The 24,695-nt window shown below is 29.2% G+C and overlaps 7 protein-coding genes across 7 annotated transcripts; 3 read left to right on the forward strand and 4 right to left on the reverse strand.

The window, feature by feature from the left end:
- Nucleotides 1–4,202: 4,202 nt before the first annotated feature.
- On the reverse strand, nt 4,203–4,875 carry OCT59_010327 (uncharacterized protein; the record flags this gene model as incomplete). Its single annotated transcript, XM_066132938.1, has 2 exons — nt 4,203–4,478; nt 4,561–4,875. 2 exons carry the CDS (start codon nt 4,873–4,875, stop codon nt 4,203–4,205), a joined length of 591 nt encoding a protein of 196 aa, XP_066000533.1.
- A 2,436-nt stretch (nt 4,876–7,311) lies between these two features.
- OCT59_010328 (uncharacterized protein) lies at nt 7,312–7,958 on the forward strand (the record flags this gene model as incomplete). The annotated part of the gene is made up of 2 exons (XM_025324981.1): nt 7,312–7,362; nt 7,446–7,958. The coding sequence occupies 2 exons, from the start codon at nt 7,312–7,314 to the stop codon at nt 7,956–7,958; spliced, it is 564 nt and encodes a 187-aa protein (XP_025183361.1).
- Nucleotides 7,959–11,005: 3,047 nt separating this feature from the next.
- Nucleotides 11,006–12,239, reverse strand: OCT59_010329 (uncharacterized protein; the record flags this gene model as incomplete). Its single annotated transcript, XM_066132939.1, has 4 exons — nt 11,006–11,176; nt 11,247–11,612; nt 11,688–11,900; nt 12,099–12,239. The coding sequence occupies 4 exons, from the start codon at nt 12,237–12,239 to the stop codon at nt 11,006–11,008; spliced, it is 891 nt and encodes a 296-aa protein (XP_066000534.1).
- Nucleotides 12,240–12,545: 306 nt separating this feature from the next.
- Nucleotides 12,546–13,778, forward strand: OCT59_010330 (uncharacterized protein; the record flags this gene model as incomplete). Its single annotated transcript, XM_066132940.1, has 2 exons — nt 12,546–12,656; nt 12,957–13,778. The coding sequence occupies 2 exons, from the start codon at nt 12,546–12,548 to the stop codon at nt 13,776–13,778; spliced, it is 933 nt and encodes a 310-aa protein (XP_066000535.1).
- Nucleotides 13,779–14,083: 305 nt separating this feature from the next.
- On the forward strand, nt 14,084–14,644 carry OCT59_010331 (uncharacterized protein; the record flags this gene model as incomplete). The annotated part of the gene is made up of 1 exon (XM_066132941.1): nt 14,084–14,644. One exon carries the CDS (start codon nt 14,084–14,086, stop codon nt 14,642–14,644), a length of 561 nt encoding a protein of 186 aa, XP_066000536.1.
- A 4,420-nt stretch (nt 14,645–19,064) lies between these two features.
- OCT59_010332 (uncharacterized protein) lies at nt 19,065–19,485 on the reverse strand (the record flags this gene model as incomplete). Its single annotated transcript, XM_066132942.1, has 2 exons — nt 19,065–19,298; nt 19,372–19,485. 2 exons carry the CDS (start codon nt 19,483–19,485, stop codon nt 19,065–19,067), a joined length of 348 nt encoding a protein of 115 aa, XP_066000537.1.
- Nucleotides 19,486–20,601: 1,116 nt separating this feature from the next.
- OCT59_010333 (uncharacterized protein) lies at nt 20,602–21,862 on the reverse strand (the record flags this gene model as incomplete). The annotated part of the gene is made up of 8 exons (XM_066132943.1): nt 20,602–20,673; nt 20,756–20,785; nt 20,867–20,896; nt 20,976–21,003; nt 21,078–21,111; nt 21,192–21,231; nt 21,303–21,342; nt 21,762–21,862. The coding sequence occupies 8 exons, from the start codon at nt 21,860–21,862 to the stop codon at nt 20,602–20,604; spliced, it is 375 nt and encodes a 124-aa protein (XP_066000538.1).
- Nucleotides 21,863–24,695: the final 2,833 nt, after the last annotated feature.

Here is a 24,695-nt window from a genome sequence, read left to right on the forward strand (position 1 = left end):
ATGAGAGTTTCCATACTATCTAATGCTACTTTTCGCCTATCTACTACTACACTTTCGTTTCTATTTCACATATGATATAAAAAATTATATTAATGCAAGAGATAAAGTGATTTTGGATATACCTGTGGACAAATATCTCGACCATTTCGGCCGATTAGTTTTTGTTTACAAACACTCAATTGATCTATCTCATTTCGTCTAACTAACATTTATTTATTAAGTTCCAATCGATGATTGAGATGTAGCTTATATGTAACTAGGTTATTCATTAGGGAAATAAACAGAAGTTGGCTCTACAGTCTACATGTACAGTACGTTATCTAGGGTTGGTAAAGTCGGTCCTGACCTACAAACTAAGTCCATATATGATTAGTCCAGGACTTGTGTCTGACCAAGTCCGGTTCTGGACTTGATCACAAGACTCAGTCCTAAACCAGTTTAACATATATCATTTATCACTCATAAAAAAAAAACTTCAAAAAAATATACTGAAAGTTATTTGTATAAATGACGATCATATGGTAATATGTTATACAACGTAATACTTAACAAATTAACCGAATTTGTTCACCAATACCTATTCTCAATCCCAACTTTTTGTACATAACGATGCTCTTCATCAGCTTATGATGTATTTTATTGAGCAATATTTTGTTAGTAAAATATTCCCTAGTAGAAGTAGTATGAACAGATTATTCGTATTAGCTACAATAAATAATGAAATAAATCATTAAAAAACATTTTTCCAACAAATAAAAAGAAGGAATTAACAATATGTTTTTCAAAACAAAAAAAAAAGAAATCCTATTAATATATACTTACACCATATCTTCCATTAAAATAATACTTTCTTAAACAAATAAATAAAAAAATTCTTTATACCCATCTGATTTATTAATTTCAAGTTCAGTTTGTTAAACCTAGCTGTCTCAGCACTTTTACAAAAAAAGGAGAAACTAATGTTAATACATTTTTAAACAAACTAATAAAAAATTCCATTTCCTATTTTTATACATACCCATTAAGTAATTTTCAGGTCCAGTCTGTTAATGCTTTCATTCCTATAAAAAAGAAACATTGATGTATTTTTTAAATAAATAAAAAATATTATGCTTAATTACACATATTCACTCTTCCATTATTCATTAAAAAAAGTTCAGTGTCTTAAGTGAAAATATAAGTATATTTAAAAATCTACAAGAAAGAAATTTTTTTTTTTGAAATTGATAAAATTCTGGAAAATAAGGAACAAATTCAGAAAGAATTAAGCAAAACAGAATAGGAAGTTGTGAAAATTATTGACAAATAATACCACCAGGTACAATTGCAACAAGCTCGTTAGATTCAAATCAAGTATAGGACCATAGAATTGAGTGGAAAGATATATTCATAAGTGATATAAGCACAAAACACCCTAAAAGTAAGGAAAAGGAAGAAGAAAAAGAAGATTACTTAGAGATAAAGATGGTCATCGGTCCTAAAAGACCGCGGTCCTACGGTCCTACACCATAAAAAGACGGACCGGTCTATCTTAGTGTAAAACCGCGGTCTTTCGGTCCTGTATCACATATAATAAGACCGTCGGTCTTTTTAAGGACCGCAGTCTTTTTAAGACCGATCAGTCTTTTTTCTTTTTTTTTTTACAAATAAAAAAATTTTTCCTTAACTTTATTAGGAATAGCCTTGTTTTATAAATATGAACACTAATCGGGATGTTTTTTAATATACAAATTTTTTTTTTTACAAATGATCATCACATGCGTCATGCACTTACAATTATTGTATTAGTGATAATAATCGTGATATCTCGCCATCCAGTGATTATAAAAATATGAAACTACCACCATTTGAATCATCTTAATGAGACGCGTCGAATGGTATCAAAATCATTATTTTATAATCAGTAGAAAAAAAATTACATCGGCAAAACTATTTGATAACAAATTTAATAATTGCCGGCTATCTATCGATCCTGAAAATATGATTTAGCCACCATTCGACGCGTCTCGTTGAGACGATTCGAATGGTAGTGGTTTCATCATTTTATAATCACTGGATGACGAGATATTTCGCTTAAACGCTTTTTTGGAGTTGGCGTTTTGACAGGCAACTCTACAAGTGGGAAGAAGTGATTGTCATTGTTTATTGGTTTAAAATTGGTCAGTCTTTATATTATTTTATAAAGACCTTCATCAGATTAATAGATTTATTCAATATAAAAATCATTTATTATATAAAGACCGATATGAGGACTGGTCGGTCCTCGGGACCGGTCTTACTGCGCCACGAAAAAATGCAAGACCGCGGTCCGGTCCTACAAGTCCTGGGACTGACCAGTCCAGGACCGAGTAGGACCGGTAGGACCGATGACCATCCTTACTTAGAGAGGAACATCAGGAAATTATATAGTGCGAAAAGTTGCGCAAGTTTACACATCATAATATTTTGTAAGCTTCCAGACCCGCCGCAAGTTTGCGTAAGCGTAATATTTTGTAACTTTTTAAAATATTTCGAAATATTACGATATGCAAAGCTTCGTAATTTTACGATTTGTAATATTCCGTAATTTTGCGGTTCGCAATATTTCGTAATTTTACATAATATTTCGTAAGTTTTCAGATTTGCCGCAAGTTTGCATAAACGTAATATTTTGTAACTTTTTAAAATATTTTAAAATATTACTATATGCAAGGCTTCATAATTTTATGATTTGTAATATTCCGTAATTTTACTGCGTAATACTTCGCAACTAAACTTTTTAAATATTTCAAAATTCTATGATGTGTAATGCTCCATAATTTGATGATTCGTAATATTCTGTGATTTTTGTAATATTTCAAAATATTTCGATAAATAATACTTCATTTTCTGTACTATAAGTTTATATAATGTATGTTTTATTAGATATAATTTTATTAAACCATAAAAAATTACAAGTATTTATTAATATATACAGAATACATAAAAGTAAAAAAAAGAAAGAGTAAAGAGTAACAATATTATTAGACGTAAAAAGAAGAGAAACAGCTATAGTAACGTTAGTATTAGATATAAAGATAAAAGAAATATTGTTATTATTGTTAGTATTAAGGTAAAAAGAGTTAAAGAAACAGTAAAAAGAGTAAAAGAAACATGGATATTATCATTAGTATTAAAGTACAAGTAAAAAGGAATAAAGGAAATGTAGATAGTATTGTTAGTATTACGACATAAAGTAACAAAGAGGTAAAAAAAAATGCGTTAATATTAAAATAATTAGTATTAATAAATAAATATTTCTATACCTGCAAAGTAATTGAACAAAAGAATAAAGAAATAAAGAGAAAGGATAAAATAAACATATTGTTAGTATTGTTAGTATCGTTAGTATTAAAGTACAAGTAAAAAGGAATAAAGGAAACATGGATATTATTGTTAGTATTACGATACAAAGTAACAAAGAGGTAAAAAAAAATGAAAATAATTAGTATTAATAAACAGCAATAAATTATGAAATATATGTAAATATATTGTATATAATTAAAGAAATAATAGAAAGAAGAGACAAAAAAATTAAAAATATTGAATAAAAGAATAAAGAAATAAGAGATAAAAATAAATAAGATAAAAAACGCGTGCATGATTAAATGATTAAATTACATGTAAGGATCAGCCTAATTTTGATTGGCCAGAAAATACGATATCGTAAAATTACGGAAATCTGCATTTTAAAAAATTATGTACATCGTACAGAAATTGTATATGCACAATTACTAAATATCATCCCCTCATGATAAATTAAAAATTATCAACACAAATTCAACACAAATTTAACAAATTTAACGAAATTTGGCCAAAATTAACAAATTTTTACCAGAATTATCAATACAAATTGAACACAAATTGAACACAAATTTTAGCCACGATTTATTTATGTCACACCTGTGTTGTTAAGAATTAATAACCATTTTATTTATTAAAACTATATTATTATGGTACATTGGTACTATTACGTGTGATATTATACATGCTGCCCAAATTATTTTGGGATGCCATAATTATAATTTGGGATGCCATAATTCATTCAGTTTATATATAATTTACTATGTAAAGTGCCAAAATAATTTGGGATGCTATAATTGAATTTGGGATTTTACTTATAATTACGGTAGTCCAAAATAATTTGGGTGGCATGTATATGTGATATATATAAAAAATAATATTTATTTCCTATGCAACCCATAATTCTTTAATAAACTATTTACATACCGACCTTCCTCCTCTGTGTTATAAGAGTCAATAGAAAGTATATCATCGTCAGCTATGCCATCGTTGGCTGCACCATTGTTGGCCGCACCATTGTTAGCCGCACTATCGTTAGTCACACCATCATTAGCTGCACCTGCTCTATCGTTAGCTGCTTCATCACTACTATCATCTATATCATTACCATCATGAGAATTGTTGTCTGAATGTGTAAATTTATCCCTATTTTCCAACTTTTACTAAAAATCAATAAATAAATAAATAAACTGTAATTCAAATAATTCACATTTTGCAAATTGTAAATTAAAAACTTACTAAGTTGTTGATTATCTTCGACTTCATTATACTTTCGCTCATTTGAATGTTTTGATTATTAGGATTTAAGTATATTTCACATATGCTAATCGCATATGCTATTTGTATTTTTGAGGGATTTTTATTTTCTTTTCGCAACCTATCAATTATCAGCGACATATATATCGTAGGTTGCCTATCTTTAACCTTTTTAAATAGGTTGTTGTAACATCTTTTCACCTCCGCCTTACTCTTCCATTTCTGAATCTTTGACGGACTAGCCTGAGTGTTAATAGACGGTAATTTATGCCCAGTCGCTTCGAAAACAGAATACATAACGTCTTTGACTCTAGAAGTGAACGTCTCTTGTATGCTTCTACGTTATTGTACTAACTATTAAAAAAAATGTTAGTATGAAATTTAATAAAATTCATAATTGCTTTAACTTACAGTCGGGGTAATTTTTTTTTTGAAAAAATAATCCATTGATTTTTTTTGAACTGGCGTATAAATTCCAGATTTTTGTTTTTTAAATATTTTTCAGTAGCGAGTTTGTACTCGTCTTGCGAAGGATAAACAAAATTTTCAAACAAAATTTTCAACACCTTCTTAACGAGCTCTTAATCAAACGTGGTTAGCATTTTAGGTTTACATTAAATAATATTCATCTTTATTACCTTTACATACTTCGGATCTATTGTATTATTATTATTTCTGTTATTATCGTTGAGCTTTTTTTCTATGCCTGAGAGACGGGTTTTGAGATTTTTTTGTCCAGTGATAAGAACTTTAAGCTTAGAAATTATCTGCGAATTGGTTCTTAATAGTTTTTCTATTGTTTTTTTATTAACTTTAACAATAAAATATAATTTAAGGGACAAATCGCCACTCAACCAGAGAATTTTAATAATGCTGATTCACGCAAATTATTGTTAAAAATGGCTAATACTCCTTTTTTACCGGATTGTCATATCATCATGTGATATGATACACAAATTTTAAAAACGGTAATTAATAGTGACAATCCTAGCTAAGCCATTTGCAAAGTTTGAAATCGCTAGAGTTTCGCGTCTTTGACTTTTCTATGTAGGAACGCAAGATTCCGACGGTAAATTTCCTATTAACCCAAATATTGGATGAAAAATTTTTGAACATTTTTCACTGTAACTAAGCTATATTTGGTTTTTTATTTAGTTTTTAAATCTTTATTTAGTTTTATTTGAATCTTTTTAATATTCACATTCTTTGTTAAACTTGTACAGTTTCTACTAAAACTACATATGTATACCTATAGTGCAAGTTTATGAAATATTTTTTTTGGACATAAAAGTTATTGTATACTGTTTTTTTCACTTATTGGAAAAAAAATTATAGTAAAGAACAAGAAATTCCAAAAAATTTTTTTTTATTAATTACAAAGCCCGTAAAATTAATTATAGAATGTTGATCATTTTCTCCGATTGAATGACGATCTGTCTCTTAACTATATATTATATAATTTCTTATAAAGAATATGATACATATCATGTCATATATACCTTCGACGTTATCGTCTGATAATCTTATTCATTTCTCGACTTTACTACTCTTCTCAGTATTACGTTTTGAGATTCTTTCATTATCATTAATATTTCATTTTTTGCCATATTTTGTAGCCATCGGGATAATATGTGAGAAAGGAGATATGAACTAAACTCGAAAAGGAGAAAGAGATATTACTAGAAATTTGAAGAGAAACTAGAAATACGAAAAGAGAATATATAAGAAAAAAGGGAAAGACATGGACCAGAAATTTGAAAATGAGGAACTAAAAATACAAAAAAGGGGAATACATGAACCAGAGGTTCAAAAAAAGGAGGCAAGCTGTTATAACGTTATTTCCGCCATTCTATACTAAAAAAGAAAAAAAACTTGCGAAATATTGCGAAAAATAGATGAACTAATGCGAAATATTACGAAAAATGAATGAACTAATGCAAAAATTTTGCATTGTGATATTACGAAAAAAAAATTGTAACACTTTCATGAGAGAATTTTTAAAAAAACTCTCGTAAAAGCATATAGTACAATTGAAGTATTAATCAACACCCATTTATAAAAAAATAACATGTTACACATATTGGGACTTTTATGCATGGCAAAAAAAAAGTTGCAGCCAGTAAACTGCCAAAGCCAATTGGCTAATCAGATTAATAGCGCTTATAACTGATTATCGCATAAATTTATACTGGTTATCTGTCTAAATTAGTGATGAAATTCAGATGATTAGCCGATTGAATAAGCCGTATTATCCACCCGAATTCTTACAGCCCATTACAGCTGATTTCATAATATACAGAACACTTAGCAAATTTTAAAGAACTCAGAAATATTTGGTATAGCTCAAAATAAGATAAAATTATAACATTCTCGGAATAGTGTAATGCGTAAATTTGTGGATATTAGCCACCCAGATTCTTACAGCTCATTAATGCATAAATTTGTGGATGATTAGCCGATTGAATAAGCCGTATTAGCCACCCGGATTTTTACAGCCATTAGTTAATACGTAGTCATATCTACTCAAAATTTTGTTAGCATACGAAATCTCATATAATTTGAATAGTGAATCAATGCTTTCATCAAATTTGACGCGTTAATTAGCAACATGAGTTTTAAATGCCCTGAATATTCAGTCAACGCTTTGCATATACTCAACACGCCCAGAAATACTTAAAAAATGTAGAAGTAGAAGATGATAATGTCGACAATAGTGAAAAATATAACAGTGAAATGGATACAAGAAGTAAACAAAGTAGTGAATATGAAAATGATAAAGTTGAAGTAATTATGTATTTCAGATTATTCTTTTTGGAGCTTTTAAGAAAAAGCTCAGATATACTAACTCATTTAACTTATAATTTTAGGTGGATGATGATAATGATGCACAAAACATGTCTTTTGACAGTATTGGAAGTGCAATATCAGTGATGAGCCTTGAAGATAACTTTGAAAATATATTAGATTCTTCTGAAGAGCCTGAAATTTTTGAAGAATCTGAAAATCCTAATTCCAAAACTTGCACAGAATTTCCTAATGATGCTTATAAAGATCTAATGTTATTAGTAACGAAATACAAAATAAACAATAAAGGTGGTAATGAAATAATACGATTTTTTAATAAACATTCAAATCTTACAGTATCACCATTACCAAAAAATATTGAACAGGGACAAGCATTTATAAATAACATGAAGTTTTTTAATTTAGAATTTAGTAAAGTCCTCATAACAAAACATAAGAATAAAGATTATTTTCTTTATTATCAAAATTTAATACAGTGCATCAAAAATATTTTAGCTATTCCTGACATAATACAAAATTTTGCGCTATCTTACGAAAACTTTGAGATAAATGGCAAATATTATTTAATCCAATAATTTAAATAATATTTATTTTAATTTATTTATATTATTTTATAATATAATGAAGAAAGTATTTACGATGAGCAAAACACTGGAAAATGGTGGAAGACTACGCAAGAATCCTTACCTACTGGTTTCAAATTATTATCAATTATTTTATATTCAGATGTAACAACCACATAGTGCTTCGATCCGGATGAAAACCGTCATCTGGATTACACAAAAAAAAAATCTGGATTATATCTGGATTGACCCAGATTTTGAATCCGGATCAGATAATCCGGATAGAAACCAGAAACCGGATCGGATTTACAAATGATCGGCAATAATTCTGGCCAGAATTCATAACGCCGGCCAAAATTACAAATTGTGTAACATTAAATTTTCATGCCAGCCGATAAAAAATTTTTTGCCCGGTGGCTAAACTATTTTCCCAGTGTCACGTGATGTTAATTTCGGCCAGAATTACAAATTTGGCCAAAATTATCCAAGATCACGAAATTTACATAATTCCAATTTCATTAAATACTTTTCTTTAAAACAATTTTATATTATTTCAGCATTGTCTCAGACTATTATTTAACATTTCTTTGTAAATTAACTAATTATGAAATTTTAAACAAGATATTTTTATATACAGCTATAAATAGATGTGTTAGGTTAGTAAGGCAATTTTTTAAGGATTTGTTTCTTCTTTCAAAAATTAAAGAATTATTTGAATCAAATTACATAACACTAGTTTTAATTTTTAAAAAAAGTTGTTATAATTATATAAATTTATAATATTGAACAATTTTTCATTTTAAAACAATAATTATTATTTTGTTGTAACAAAAATAATATAAAGTTTTTTTTCTTTTGAACGTTTGAATGTAAAATCTAAAATTATTTGTTATTTGTTAATATATAAATTTAAATAAACAAATCTGATACAAACTTCAATAAATAAATTATAATTGAAAAATCTTCTTAAATTTATTGTATTAAAAAGTTTAATAACAAATATAAATTTAATAAATTTTAATAAAAAAATTGGTATTAGGCGCAAAAATAATTAGCCATAATATCATTTAGATATAGATCTTTATGGATCAGCAAAATTATTATTAATAAAAAAAAAATAATAAAAATTTCATCCAGATTCCGGGTCAAACCGGATATTTTTCATCCAGTTTATAATCCGGATGAAACCCGTAAAAATCCAGATATTCAAAAAAAAAAATCCGGATCAATCCGGATTGATCTGGAATACGGCCTTGAGCACTACAACCACAGATACATTAGAAAAAAGTCAATTGCATCCAATATATATTACATTAGGCAATATCCCAATATGGCGTCGTAATAAACAAGATGCAAAGCAACTTTTGGGATATTTACCAATTTTAGAAGCTGCAAATAAAGATCTAGTTCGTGATACCTTTCATAAATCTTTACGTCATTTACTAAAACTGATTATTTTATTAAAAGATGGTATAGACCTTTTTATAAATAATGAAAATACCTGGTTTTATCCTAGAGTTTCAACTATTATTGCAGATTGGCCAGAAGCCGCAAGTTTTTGTTTAGTTTATAAATCCTCCAATTCAAGCCTTCCATGTCACTCCTGTTTAATTAAAAGGGACAATATTGCAAATATAGACTTATCGGTTAATGATGTAATACTAAGAACTCATGATGAAATGCGTAAATATTTTGAAATTGATACACAAAAATCTGTTTGCATAGAATCTGTATATAATTTTTTTTGGGATTTGCCGTAAGTATGCAAAAGTAGAAATAATTATAATAACATATATATATATTAATTATAAATATTTATATTATCAAGGAATATAAATATCTACTTGGCTACTGTTCCTGATAGAATGCATCATTTAGATTTGGGTTTATTTTGTTATCAAATTATCTTCATGTGCGATATCTTAAAATTGCAACATGTTAATGGTAATAAATTAGTTGAAGAAGTAGATCGCCGTCTAGCATCAATTCCACATTTTCCTACCATTAAAATTTTTTCCAATGGACTGCAGTCAATTGCAAGATTAACTGCTAATGAATATCGAAGTTTGATGAAAGTCATGATATTTGTTATTGATAATTTATATGATGAAAATAATAACGAAGTAGATAATTTTGTAAATAATGATGATCTTGCGAAATTGTACGAATATTGGAATGAAATGTATATTTTAAGTAGATATGAAGAATTTAGTGAAAGTGACTTGGAGAAATTTAATGTATGTATTAAAATTTTAGTAAAATTGAAAATTTAAATTAAATAAATTAAATTAACATTTAAATTTTAGGATGCAATACATAGATGGACCCGGATGTTTGTCAAGGCTTTTAAATTTGTTTCTCCTTCCAATTTGAAGTTGTCTAAATTGCATTCATAGGTTTATCACATTATTGACTCAATACGATCTTATGGCACAATAAATGGCTATATCACAGAAACTTACGAAAGTCTTCATAAATATTTCGTTAAAATACCCTACCGAATTCACAGGTCGAAAGGGCACCATTGTCCAAAATTCAAAAAATGCAAATTCCCCATTTTCCTGAAAAATGGTGGGAAATTGTGGAAAATGCTGCATTACGTTGAGCAATTTTTTGGAATAGCATTGTTACATATTGGTCGAAATAGGACAATTCGACCTAAATTTAACCAGGTCGAATATAGGTTGAATGACGATCTAACCTGTGTCAAATTAAGGTCGAATTTTCGGACGCATTTAAGGTGCCAATCGTCTCAAATTCGGAAAGGATATTCGGCTAAAATTAGACTCAAATTCGGAAAGGATATTTGGCTAAAATTAGACCTATATTAGGACGTTATTACATATTTGTTCGACTCTAAAAAAAACTATATTCGACTACTATATGTAACCCGAATATTATTAATAAATAGAGTTTTCAAGGACGAATAATAAAGCATAGTATAAGCAAATAAAACCCGTTTATTTTATATTTTATATATATTGACGTATAGTAATATAATTATATAAATCAACCCATGTACCAACCATATTAAGCCAAAAAAAGAAATATAAAATATACTAATAATACCATATAATAAAAAATAAACCCAATAAACCAACCAAAAAAAAGAAATATAAAATATAATAATAATATTCGTCGGCTTCAAAGATTTCATAAATTTCCTCGTCTTCTTTTGCTTCTTTTGTGACTTTTTCTTTGCCTTTTCGACTCCTTTCGGCTCTTTGTTGCTAATATGATATAAACAAAATTAATTAGCGATATTTGCGATGTAAAAATATTAAAAACAATTCAACTTACTGTCGTCGAACTTTCACCAATCTCATCCAAATCTTCGGGTCTAATCGAATTCATTTCCGCTGAATTTAACAAGAAATCTGAATATGGTTCCGTTAAATTTGGCTCTATTGGCTCACAATCTTCATAAGATTGAATCAAATCATCAATCACATCATCAGCCACGTCATATTCGCTAATATCGTTTGTTTCATTAGTTTCATCAGTTTCGTACATTTTCGCTTTATCGAGCGCCCATTTGGGCGCATTCTTGAGAGGTTCACTAGACGTAAAATACATGTCATCATCATAAATTCTCTCTCTTTGCTTTTTTGCGTGTTGAATATATTCTGCTTCAGGGTCCAATACGTTTCGTAATAGGTGTTTTAACTATTTAAAACAAAAATAAACTTTATATATCGAATAAATATTAAAATAGGTTAATAGCAATAATCACTTTAATACCTTGTTTGAATGCCATTCCCGATCGTATACATGCAGGAACCGCTTGTTATTAGGCAATTTCTGTCTTGATTCGTCTTCGGAATCCAATTGCTCAATCGAATGACAATCATTCTGTAGGAGTATTGGTAATAATTCATCTTTATCGAATTCCTGTATGTTGGCATCATTTCTTTCGTATAATTTTATTGCGGCCTTTACTCGTCTATTTTTTTTCTGTCGAATATATAAAGATTAATTTCAAATGACTAAAAAAAAAGAAGTGTATTAAAATAAAATACTCCTCACTTCAGACAATCGCGCATTTACGTGCATTCTTCGATCTACTTTGTCTAATTGGCCTGATTGTCATTTCCGTTGTCTATCTCTTTTATGCTTGTGCATCGATCATAACCAGTCTGACAATTGGGTTACCGACGGATTATAATGTCCACTCATCAACTTCTTTAATTCAGGTATCAATTTTTCGTATATCTTTGCTGTCTGTTCACTGAAAGTCTTACCATAATCCAACCGATATTCTTCGGGTATTTGACCTTTCAAGAGGTTCTTCATTTCAGCTTAAACAATAAGAGGAAATAATAAAATAATAAAAGCTGTATATATACATTAACACAATTCGGCTGCAAATAGTCTTGTAAAATTCTTACTTTTGCATCTGTAGCGGCAACTTCATCAGGAGATTCCTCTCTCGATTTTAATTTTTTATTAGGACGTTTTGGTGAATATTGCTGCGGAGGATTAATAATCTTTCGAGATATGTGAAGTTGTTTGGATTGTTGAAGTTCTTCTCAGAGAGCTTTATTTTCTTCACATAATTCATTCGATTCGTTACTAAAAATTTCATTAAAATCCCGTAACATGGAGTTCTCCTCCTTGATCCTACGAACATGGTCTTCTAAATTATCTATTTTTCATTTCATTCCGGCTACTTTGGACTTTTCTTGTTTTAATTTGTTCTGTAGTCGAAGGGTTTCTTTTTTTAAATTTCCTAACTCAAAATTACCTATTTTAAATTATAAGGATATGTAACAAACAGATGTAATATAATAAATATCAAAATATAAAAATAACAAATTCGATTTACTCGCTTCTTCATTACTTGGTCGATCACTTCTTGGTGTTCCTTCTTCGTGATGTGAATGATAACTTTTTGGTACATTAATATTAGGATATTTTTTAATAATATCTGAAGCCGTTAAATTTCGTTGAGATTGAGATTGAGTTCAACCTATTGAGACTAAAATATCTGGCGGAATAACGAGTTTAAAGGGAGATGAAGAAACTGTAGTATTAGTATTTTGTGGTATTAGTGTTGACGAAGTGGTAATATTACGTGTTGATAGTGTTGACGAAGTGGTAATATTACGTGTTGAAGAAGCAATATTTTGTGATGCTGATGCTGACGATCGTGATGCTGGTATTGAAGTGGCAATATTTGGAGGTGTTGGTGTTGACGAAGTGGCAATATTTGGAGCTGTTGCTGTTGAAAAAGCAATATTTTGTGGTGTTAGTGTTGACGAAGTGGTAATATTTCGTGATGCTGATGTTGATGATCGTGATACCGGTGTTAAAGAAGCAATATTTCATGATGTTGATGCTAACGATCGGTATGCCGGTGTTGAAGTGGCAATATTTGGAGGTGTTGGTGTTGACGGAGTGGCAATATTTGGAGGTGTTGCTGTTGAAGAAGCAATATTTTGTGGTGTTGATGTTGATGAAGTGGCAATATTTCGTGATGCTGATGCTGACGATCATGATGCCAGTGTTGAAGTGGCAATATTTGGAGGTGTTGGTGTTGATGAAGTGGCAATATTTTGTGGTGCTAGTGTTGACGACTCAGCAATATTTGGTGGAGGAGTATTTGGTTTCAATGATTTCTTACGAGTCATTATTGGGGTTTTTTTTTCAAAAAAAAAAGAGATTTTTTGTACGGACGAGGAAATTGGTCCACCTTTTATATCTATTTTTTACTATCAAATTAGACTCTCAACAATCAATGATCAATTACACTTAAACTTTCGCATCAAATTAGACTTTCAATTAATTAAACAGATCAAATCAGACTTAAACTTTTTCATCAATCAGACTTAAACTTTTGCATCAAATTAGACTTTCAATTAATGAAACTGTTAAATCAAATTAAATAGTATGGTGATACGTATGTTTTATTTTTAAATTCCTATACTTATTCAATTTTCGTTCAATTTTTTGTTTATTTCGTCCAAATTTCATATGGTTTTTTTAATTATACCATCAATATCACTTTAAAAACGGAATATAAAAAATCACAATATTACTAAAAATTCGACATCACTAAAAATTTGATATTAATAATTACAATTTTATTCAACGTAAAAATATATTACAACTTTATCATATCTGACTTTTATCAAAAAATGAATAAAGGGAGAAGAAAACGCATTGCTACTAATATCTTGGACGAATATAATAATCCGAGTTCTTCAACCTCTGAACGAACTTATGCCAAATTTACGACCAGAAAACCAAGATCGAAGGTTCCGTGCTATTGCAGCAATTGTAATGGAAAAATGATTGATCCGTGCACAAAGGAGAGACACGAGCAAATGAATTCTTTAGAACCATTAAATTCCGATAAGGCTCCAACGTCTCAAGAGTTAGTAGAACTGATTGATTCGACAATATCGTTAGAAGAACCACAAGATATGACAATATCGTTAGTAGAACCACAAGATACGACAATACCGTTAGTAGAACCACAAGATACGACAATACCGTTAGTAGAACCACAAGATACGACAATATCTATTGATACATATTCTGATAATGATACGTATGAGGAACAACAATATGTATTTCTTCCACGTAAAAAAAAATCAAAAACAGGCACACTTCGTCATATTACTGAAGTTGAGCAAGTCGCTGAATCAACTGAATATGACACGGATGATATCTACACTAGTGAATCTTCGGCATAAGAAGATTTTCCTAATAATGATGATAACGAATTTTCAAGTAATTTTGAGAATTATTCTCATTCTATGTTCGACATACCAGATATTTCAGACACACCGAATATTTCAGAATTACCAACAGATGAACTAATTAAGGGGATTTTGATATGGATTATGAAGTTCAGGTCGAGTCATAACATACCAAATATCGCAATTGAAGAATTAATACAATTTATTAAAATAATATTGAAAGTGTATAAAAATATCAATCCCGAATCATTTCCAAATTTATTATATATGTTAAGAAAAGCGTTAGGACTTATCGATCGATTTACGCAATTTGCAGCTTGCCAAAAATGCCACAAATTATACAAAAAAGAGGATATAATATCAAATGATGATAATACTATTATGAAATGCAGCCATGTCGAATTTCCAAATTCAGCCACAAAGAGATTAAAGCAGTGTCAAACTCCTTTAGGAAAGAAAATTTCTTTAAATAATAGTATATCAATTGTTCCTGAATTAATTTATCCGGTCTCGAGTATACAACAGCAGCTTTCTAGTATGTTCAAGTGACCAGGATTTGAAGAATTATTGCGGCATTGGACTCGTCATTCAGTAATTGATAATGTTTTATCAGACATATACGATGGGCAAATTTGGCAAAATCTTAAGGAATCAAACGAACAAGGGTCAAATAACTTTTTCTGACCGGACAAGGCTGATACTCATCTAGGATTAATGATAAATTTGGATTGGTTCCAGCCGTACGAAGGAACGATTTACAGTACAGGTGTAATATACGCAATAATATGTAATCTACCTCAAGATGTTTGATTTAAGCCTGAAAATATGCTTATACTCGGCATATTACTGGGGCCCAATGAGGTTAAATTACATAGAGTAAATCATTACCTTTCACCAATAATCATGGAATTAGAATCACTTTAGGAAGGAGTGAATCTTAATTGCACTAATGAATGTCCAAATGGCAAAGATATTCAAGCAGCATTAATAATTGCTTCATGCGATATTTCTGGAGCTCGAAAATTATGCGGGCACATCTCTACCCTTGCATCATGCCATCGATGCGAAAAAAGGGCCAATAATCGCAATTTTGGTGGTATGGCAGATATGAGCGACTGGTTTATCATAAAAGATCCAATCGAGCATCGTCAAAAGGCTTTAGAATGGCGACGATGCAAATCTAACGCAAAAAGAGAGAGATTCGTCAAGGAGAATGGCGTAAGGTGGTCTGAAATATTAAGACTGCCATATTTTGATCCAATTCATTTTGTTGTTGTAGATCTGATGCATTGCCTTTTCTAGGAATCGCTAAATGGATAACAAAACGAATATGGATTGACAAAGGTGTATTAACAGAAAAAGATCTTCAATCAATTCAAAAGAAAATGGACGAATTTAAAGTACCATCAGATTTGGGACGAATTCCTGGTAAAATCCATTGTGGTGAAGGGTTTTCTAACTTTATCGCTGACCAATGGCGCAACTTTTTCCTAATATATGCCACTGTTGCTTTATGGAATCATCTTCCGGGTAAAGATCACAAAATTCTTACGTATTTCATAAGAATTTGTACGATTTTGGTTAGGCGAATTGTGGAGATTAACGATATAAAAGAAGCCCATAAACTTTTGATAATGATAATTAAATTGATCGAAGAATGCTATGGCAAAGAAAAAATAACGCTAAACCTTCACCTATCATTACATCCATGCGAGTGCTCTTACGATTACGGACCTCTGTATTCGTTCTGGTGCTTTAGCTTTGAACGAATGAATGGCTTATTAGGTAATTCAAATTTAATTGTGTCGATTTTTCGAATTATATTATTTCATTTAGCAAAGATTAATAATAAATTATTTATTAGGATCTTTACCTAATAGCCACCGCCAAATCGAACCTGAACTAATGCGTCGATTGATGACTGAAGCGCAAATAAATGATATTATTAATAGTTCAAGTTCAGAAGTAATAGGATTCGAATTACTCGATAAACGACCTTTTGTCAGTTCTCTTTCCGAATTTCTAACAGATGAAATGTATCAATTTTTGATGAATTCCAGAAATATATCGGAGTCACCAATTACTGGTTGCGAGGAATTTCTGGGTAAATTTTTAGCACCGCAATCCAAAGATATTCATCTTAAGGAACAAATCTACGATTTACTTATCGAATATTACGAAGATACATATGTAGATTCTATATTCAGAAAACCATTCACAGAAAATTTACCCAATTCAATGATCATTATCAACAGAGTGAATCGATATAGAAGATGTCAAATCTGTGCAGAAACTTTTGGATCTGCTGCTGCAACACGACATATTAAGAGCTCATTCGTCTTAGCTAAATTTATTAATCGTGATGGGAATAGCGTTGATACTTACCCAGGTCAAATCCAATTTTTTTTTGAACATAGCGTTCATTTATCTTCCCGTAATTTGACACACAAATTGGCTTACATCAAATGGTACAAACCGGCAAATTTGACATCTCGATTCCATTTCAGTATTAACGATAATGTTGAAACTTGCAACGTTGAATTATGGGAAGATAGTTTCTATCCAAGCAGTAGAGACAATATAATCCCGATACACAACATTTTAGGTCAGTTTATACCTGTAAAATACAAAAAATCAGATCGATCTAATGCCAGGGAATATTTAGCTGTTATTCCTATAAATAGAAAGTTCCATTTGTGTTGATTTAATTTAACATTCGAACTGGTATTTACACCAATTCGAATTTCAAAACATTTTTTAACAAATTATTTTTTTATTATATTTAGTATTATTAATATAGTATAACCACTATTTTATCTAGAAAAGTGAATAAAAAAAGCATGCAATTTGGCCATTATTTTTTATATTTTTTGTAAAAAAAAAGTTATAGTTCGACCATTATTCTGTTATAGTTTAATTTTATTATACGCATTTCAACCATCATTCTGCAGGATCGAATCAGAGTCGAATATAGATTGAATTGTATATTATTATTAATTTAGGTCGATTTTTTTTAAAATTGGCCGAATTTAGGCTGAATTTTTTAGAGATCGAATATTCCTATTTTGACTAGTGATACTCAATAATTACATCATGCAAATTTTCGTACCAGTCATTAAGCAGAACCGCAGAAACTTTCTTAGTAATAATTATGTCAGTCGAGGAAATAAAAACAAATGCACGTGAACATAAGGATAAATCGCATAATTACTCATTATTCTAAACCAGGAAATTTTTTCGTACAATTCGCATAATTACTCATTATTCTAAACTAAGCAAAGAAACTTTCTTAGTAATAATTATGTCAGTCGAGGAAATAAAAATACATGCACGTGAACATAGGCATAATTACTCATTATTCTAAATCAGACAAAGAAACTTTCTTAGTAATAATTATGTCAGTTGAGGAAATAAAACTAAATGCACATGAATATAAGGATAAATTCACATAATTTCGATTACTTACTCATTATTCTAAACCAGGTAATTTTTTCGTACCAGTTATTAAAGTAGAACCGCAGAAACTTTCTTAGTAATAATTATGTCAGTTGAGGAAATAAAAACACGCACATGAACATAAGGATAATATTGATTACTTACTCATTATTCTAAACCAGGCGTACCAGTCATTAAAGCAGTAACCGCAGAAACCTTCGAATATTCGATAATTATATCACTTTATATGGAAATAAATAATTACGCGTAAACATGAGTTTTTTCCTTGTTATTATTATGGATAGAATCGCATGATTTCGATACTTACTCATTATACTAAACCAAGCAATTTTTCGACAAGTCATTAAAGTAGAATCTGCAGGAACCTTGAACCTTCGAATATTTAATAATTATATCATTGTTATATCATATATGGAAATAAAACATAAACACGTGAACATGAGTTTTATTATTATGGATAGAAATTCGCATGATTTCGATACTTACTCATTATACTAAACCAAGCAATTTTTCGTACAAGTCATTAAAGTAGAATTCGTAGGAACTGCAGAAACCTTTGCATACTTAGTAGTAATAATTATGTCAGTCATATCTTACATGTAAACAATAAACATTAAAGTTTTTCTTTGTACGATAAAAAATTTATATAATTTTGAAAACATAAGCATGCATACACATTATAAAAAATCTAATGATACCACTCCTGAGTGAAATAAAATTCCAACTCATTATATATTAGTCAGGGTTGTTTGATCAGCATTTTTTGATCACGAATTTATTAGTTGGTATAACCAATCAGACATGAACAGAAAAATAGAACAATTTACGCATTCAATCGTAACTATACGGAAATCCATAAAACTTACCTTATCAAAAAAGGAAAAGTAATAGTCATATTTTAGATCAGTAATGTTATACAAGATATTAGTATCGCTGTCGTTAAATATAATAAACTTTATTAAAATATGTATTTATTTACAAAATATTCATTTGTTTTATTAAACTGGGGTACTATATGTACGATATCTTGTATTGCTTCTATATCAATAAAGTTATAGATTTCCGTAATTTCTAGTAAGGGACACCCATAAAGATGTGGTTGATTTTGAAATTTGAAGTCATACCACTGAATTAATGCGAGATTTAATGGAATATTTTGATTCTTAAGTTCTATTTTCGCTATTAATAAAACCTTAATTTAAAAAATCATTTTTAAATTAGCAATATTATATAAATATGTAGTATTAAATCAATTAAAAAATTACCTGCCCATAACAAATGCCTTGATCAGAAGCGTAATCAAATAATTCATCAGAATTCATACGAACAGACACATTACTATACCAAGGTCTGCCATAATAACTGTTAGTAGCACGCATTATTGCACCATTTTCTATTATAACTGATCTGTATATTGTCACTTGGCTTTTATTTGCAATACTTTTGTGATCCATATACAGATTTAAACATTCCAAAAAATTGTCAAATCCAGATCTCATTTTGTGGTCTATATTAGCCTGTTCTACAAAAAATCATGGGCATCTTTTAATAGAAATTTGAAAAGTATTGCTGTAAATTTAAATATACGAGGGATAGTAGCTGAATTTGGTAATCGATGGGTTATATTTGTTATTGATTGTCACCGAATCTATAAAAATTAATTTTTTTTAGAAATTTAATATAGTATTGTGTATTTTATATAAATAATACTTGCTATTTTCATTATTTGAACTTCAATATTTTTTTTATTACTTAATCGGTAGAGTTTCTTAACGTATTCTTTGTGAAGGCTTTCGTAAGTCTCCGTAGTGTATCCATTAACTGCACCAAATGATCGAATTGAATCAATTATATGATATGCCCACGAATGCAGTTTTGGTAATTTTAACTCTGAAGGGGACATACATTGGAGAATTTTTATGAACATTTGAGACCAATTGTTTATAGATTCCTGAAATTATAATTTTAAGTACAGTCACCCCTCTCTACAGCGAACCTCGATATAGCGAATAACATGATATAACGGATCATACAGTGTAGTACCGATTTTAAATATGAAAAAAACCTTGATATAACGAAGTTTACTATTTATTTACTGTATAACGTAGTATGAAGTAAAGTGTGTGAATTTCTTATATAAAAATGCCTCTCGATATAACGGATTTTTTTTATAACGAATTTTTTTCAGTTATAACGAAGAATTTCTTTATAATTAAATGTAATTATTAATAAATATTGATGCATTATGACATTAAATATCACCCCTGTGTTTTATATTTAAATTATGGATCAGGATTGTATCAGGATCGTATCGGGATTAATAATTCTGGCTATTTTATTTAATATTTAGGCAGAATTACATTAATTTACATTAATTCGGTTGTATTAGGATTCGATGTGAATTGTTATTAATTTATATTTATCACAGGGGTAAGGACACTCCTAGTTAAATTAATATATCATTAATAATTTATTTATTATATAGTTAGTTATTGTTAAACAGCATTCCTACAAAAAAAAGGAATTATAATAAACATTTTTATATAGAACACTTCAGGAAGCATTCCCTATAATAAAAAAATAAAAAAAGAACATTAGTAAATGTTCTTAAACGAAATTAAAAGAAAAAAATTGAGTTGTCCCACTTACTTCTTGTCTCAAGCGTTCATTTCGAAGTCCCTACAATAAAAAAAATAAAAAAGAATATTAGTAAATGTTCTTAAACGAAATTAAAAGAAAAAATTGTGTTGTCCCACTTACTTCTTGTCTCAAGCGTCCATTTCGAAGTTCCTACAATAAAAAATAAAAAAGAACATTAGTAAATATTCTTAAACGAAATTAAAAGAAAAAATTGAGTTGTCCCACTTACTTCGTCCCAAACGTCCATTTTGAAGTTCCTACAATAAAAAATAAAAAAGAACATTAGTAAATGTTCTTAAACAAAATTAATAAAAAAAATCGAGTTCTCCACTTACTTCTTGTCTCAAGCGTCCATTTCAAAGTCCCTACAATAAAAAAAATAAAAAAGAACATTAGTAAATGTTCTTAAACGAAATTAATAAAAAAAATCGAGTTCCCCACTTACTTCTTGTCTCAAGCGTCCATTTCGAAGTCCAGGAAGTTCCCTATAATAAAAAAATAAAAAAAGAACATTAGTAAATGTTCTTAAATAAAAAAAATTGAGTTCCCCACTTACTTCTCGTCTCAGGCGTCCATTTCGAAGTCCAGGAAGTTTCCTACAATAAAAAAATAAAAAAAGAACATTAGTAAATGTTTTTAAACGAAATTAATATAAAAAACCCCCCAGTTCCCACTTACTTCTCATTCTAGGCATCTATTTTGAAGTTTAGAAAGCACCCCTATAAAAAAAAGATTAAAAAAAATGTTAAATTATCAGTAATCAGATCAACAAGTCACATGATCTGTATAACCGATATTCCTATACCGAAGAATTCATTATACAATACCGAATAATTCGTTATAGTGTTAACGAAGTTGCTTATAATGAAGCCCTGATCAGCTGGAACCTAGGGTTCGTTATATCGAGAGGGGACTGTATTAGTGAACAGCGTTGTTTTATAATAATTATGTAGTACATACCTTAAATTTGGCCAAATCACTTTCTTTGAAATTTTCATATCAACTAATTGCATACATTTCATTCCAAGCTTCGTAAAGTTTTGCCAGATCTTCATTCTTTACAAAATTTTCATCATCCTCATTATTTACAAACAAATTGTCTACTACAAAAACCATTACTTTCAACAGATTGCGATACTCATTAGCTGTTAATCTGGCTATTGATTGTATGCCATTTGTAAAGATCTTCAAACCGGAAAATCTTGGTATTGTGGCTAATCAATGATCTACTTCATCAACTAAAGTTTTGCCACATTGCGCCCCTAAAAGTTTTTTCGTATAATCGATTTGATAATGAAAGAGGCCTAAATCGAGATGATGCATTCTATCAGGCACTATGTCTTGATAGATATTTATATTACTTAATATAAATTAATAAAAATAAACTTATGTTAGTGTAATGCTTGTAATGCTTACGTGATTTGGCGAAATGGCTGGATGCCTAATAAATATTATGTAAACTTACGGCAGATTCCAAAAAAAATTAAATATATTTTCAATGCAAACGGAATTTCCCGAGTTTTAATTAAAATACTGCTGCATATTAACATGAGTTCGTGGTGTTATATCATCAATTTGTAAATTAAGATCAGCAAGATTGTCTCTTGTGACTAGACAAAAATAACAAGGACGTTTCGACATTGGTGATTTGTATGTAAGACAGTACGTTGCAGCTTCCGGCCAGTCAGATATCATAGCTGAAACTCTAGGATAAAACCAAATTATTTCGTTATTTAAAAATAGATCAATGCCATTTTTATTTAATTTTAATAAAGGGTCTAGTAACAATTCCAAAGATTTATGGAAGCATTCGCGAACAGCAATCTTAAATGTTTCAGACTTCCTTTCAGTAATATTATTAGATTTTAAGATCAGCAGATACGCTAATAATTACTTTGCATCTTTCTTATTACGCTTTCAATTTTTAATATTACCAATAGACAAGTAAATGGGATGGAGTTGACTTTTTCTTAGGGTGTCAACATTTGTAGTGTCAGAATATAATATTAAAGATAAAAGCCTGGCACCAGGTGGCAGGGATTTTTCCGCATTTTTCCACCATATCCCAGTATTTTGTTCGCTAAACTCCCTTTCACCGTTATGCTTTAAGTTTATATGAAGATTAGTAAATATCCTATAATATTAAGTTGTATATTTCATATGAAAGTATAAAATAATTACCTCAACTTTCTCAAAAGTTAACGCAAAATTTTGTGATATGTCTGAAATTGACAAAATATTTTTTATACAGTTTATTAAAGACTGATGATAAAGAAAATACTCATTATTATTATAATTCATTATACTAGTTTTAGTATAATTTAAATTTGGTAGTTTCATATTATCCATATATTTGCAGCCTTGTTCGATAGATCTTGGAAGAGGTGATTTATCTAAATTTGCATGTTTATTAAAGAATTTAATTATAGCATTTCTTGTCGCATTGTTAAGTTTATGTTTCGTAACTAATGCCATTAAATTACCATATGCTTCACTTGGGTAATTAACATTAATTTCTGGTTTGGATTCTTCTTCATTCAATTCTGAATCAGAATCTTCCAAGATATTTTCAAAGACATTTTCATTTTCATCGTGGTCTATTTCTTCTATATTTTGATCAATTTCACCAACCTCTGAAATTGACATCATACTTTGAAAACTCTGATTATTTATTTCCAAGTTTGTACTTTTATTATCAGAAAGATCTTCGCATGAATCTTCACGGACCATCTATAAAATTAATTATGTTAAAAAAGAAATTCAAAAAATTTTATAATTTCCTATTTTCTTTACCTTGATATCATGATTATTAGTTTTATGTTCAAATTCTTCTAATTCTTCACTATCGCTACTATCGTTATTAAGCGGAGTACAAAAATTCTTATATTGAGTGTATGCAGACCTTGTGCTAAAGTACCTTGGACAAAAAGGGCATTTATATGACATTTTTAAGAGTATTTTATTTACTTGAATTTAAACTTTACAAATTAATTAAAAAATTATTTGCTCATTTATGTCAATTTATAAACGTTTGCATAATGGTGTAGTTAGCCAAAAAATAATTAGCCACAACATGATCTGGCTCAGGCGTAGATCATTGTGAAAAGTTTACCTCTTTTTAAATTTTTCTACGAAAAGTGGCGTATTTCGATAATCATAAAGTGAGTTTCAGGTGAAGCTATATTTCAAATTTGAAACAAGCCTCGCCTAATATAAGCCAAAATCTCTAAAATCCTATTTTTGAAACTCTATACAGTCAAACCTTGATATAGTGAACCCTTGATATAGTGAATTTTTCAGACAACTATAATAAATTTCCCCTCGCTATAACGAATTAACCAATCAAATCTCTTAAAATCTTCACTATAACCTTATAGCGAAGTTGAAGTCTGGACCCTAGGGTTCGTTATAACAAGGGTTGACTGTAGATCAGATCATGTTAATGGAAACATAAGCCAGTTAATCAGATCTACAAAAATTGGTTTTCCTCTGATCGATTTTAATTTTATAATAAATATAATAAACATAAGCTATTATGGATATATAACCAACCCGATCAATCAAAAATTGTGCTCAATTGTAACTGTGATCTGGTTGGTTATACATTTTTTCGGTCAATAGTTGTGCATCAAAAGACTACAAGCATTTTTCTATATATTTATCAATTAATAAGCTTAGAAAAATTTCGTTATAATCATGCACAGCTTATTATTTTATAAAATCTGAATATTTATTGCGAGATATTTCGGATCTAGAAATATAGTAGGGCTTTGCATAAAAGATTGTCATTTATCTATTAACTTTGTTGTAAATGTAAACGAAACCTTATAAAATTTGAATATTTATTGCAAAATATTTCAGATCTAGAAATATAGTAGGGCTTTGCATGAAAGATTATCATTTATCTATTACTTTGTTATAAATGTAAACGAAAACTTTATAAAATTTG

The sequence above is a fragment of the Rhizophagus irregularis genome, chromosome 18, assembly GCF_026210795.1.
Source record: "Rhizophagus irregularis chromosome 18, complete sequence".
Classification (NCBI taxonomy): domain Eukaryota; kingdom Fungi; phylum Glomeromycota; class Glomeromycetes; order Glomerales; family Glomeraceae; genus Rhizophagus; species Rhizophagus irregularis.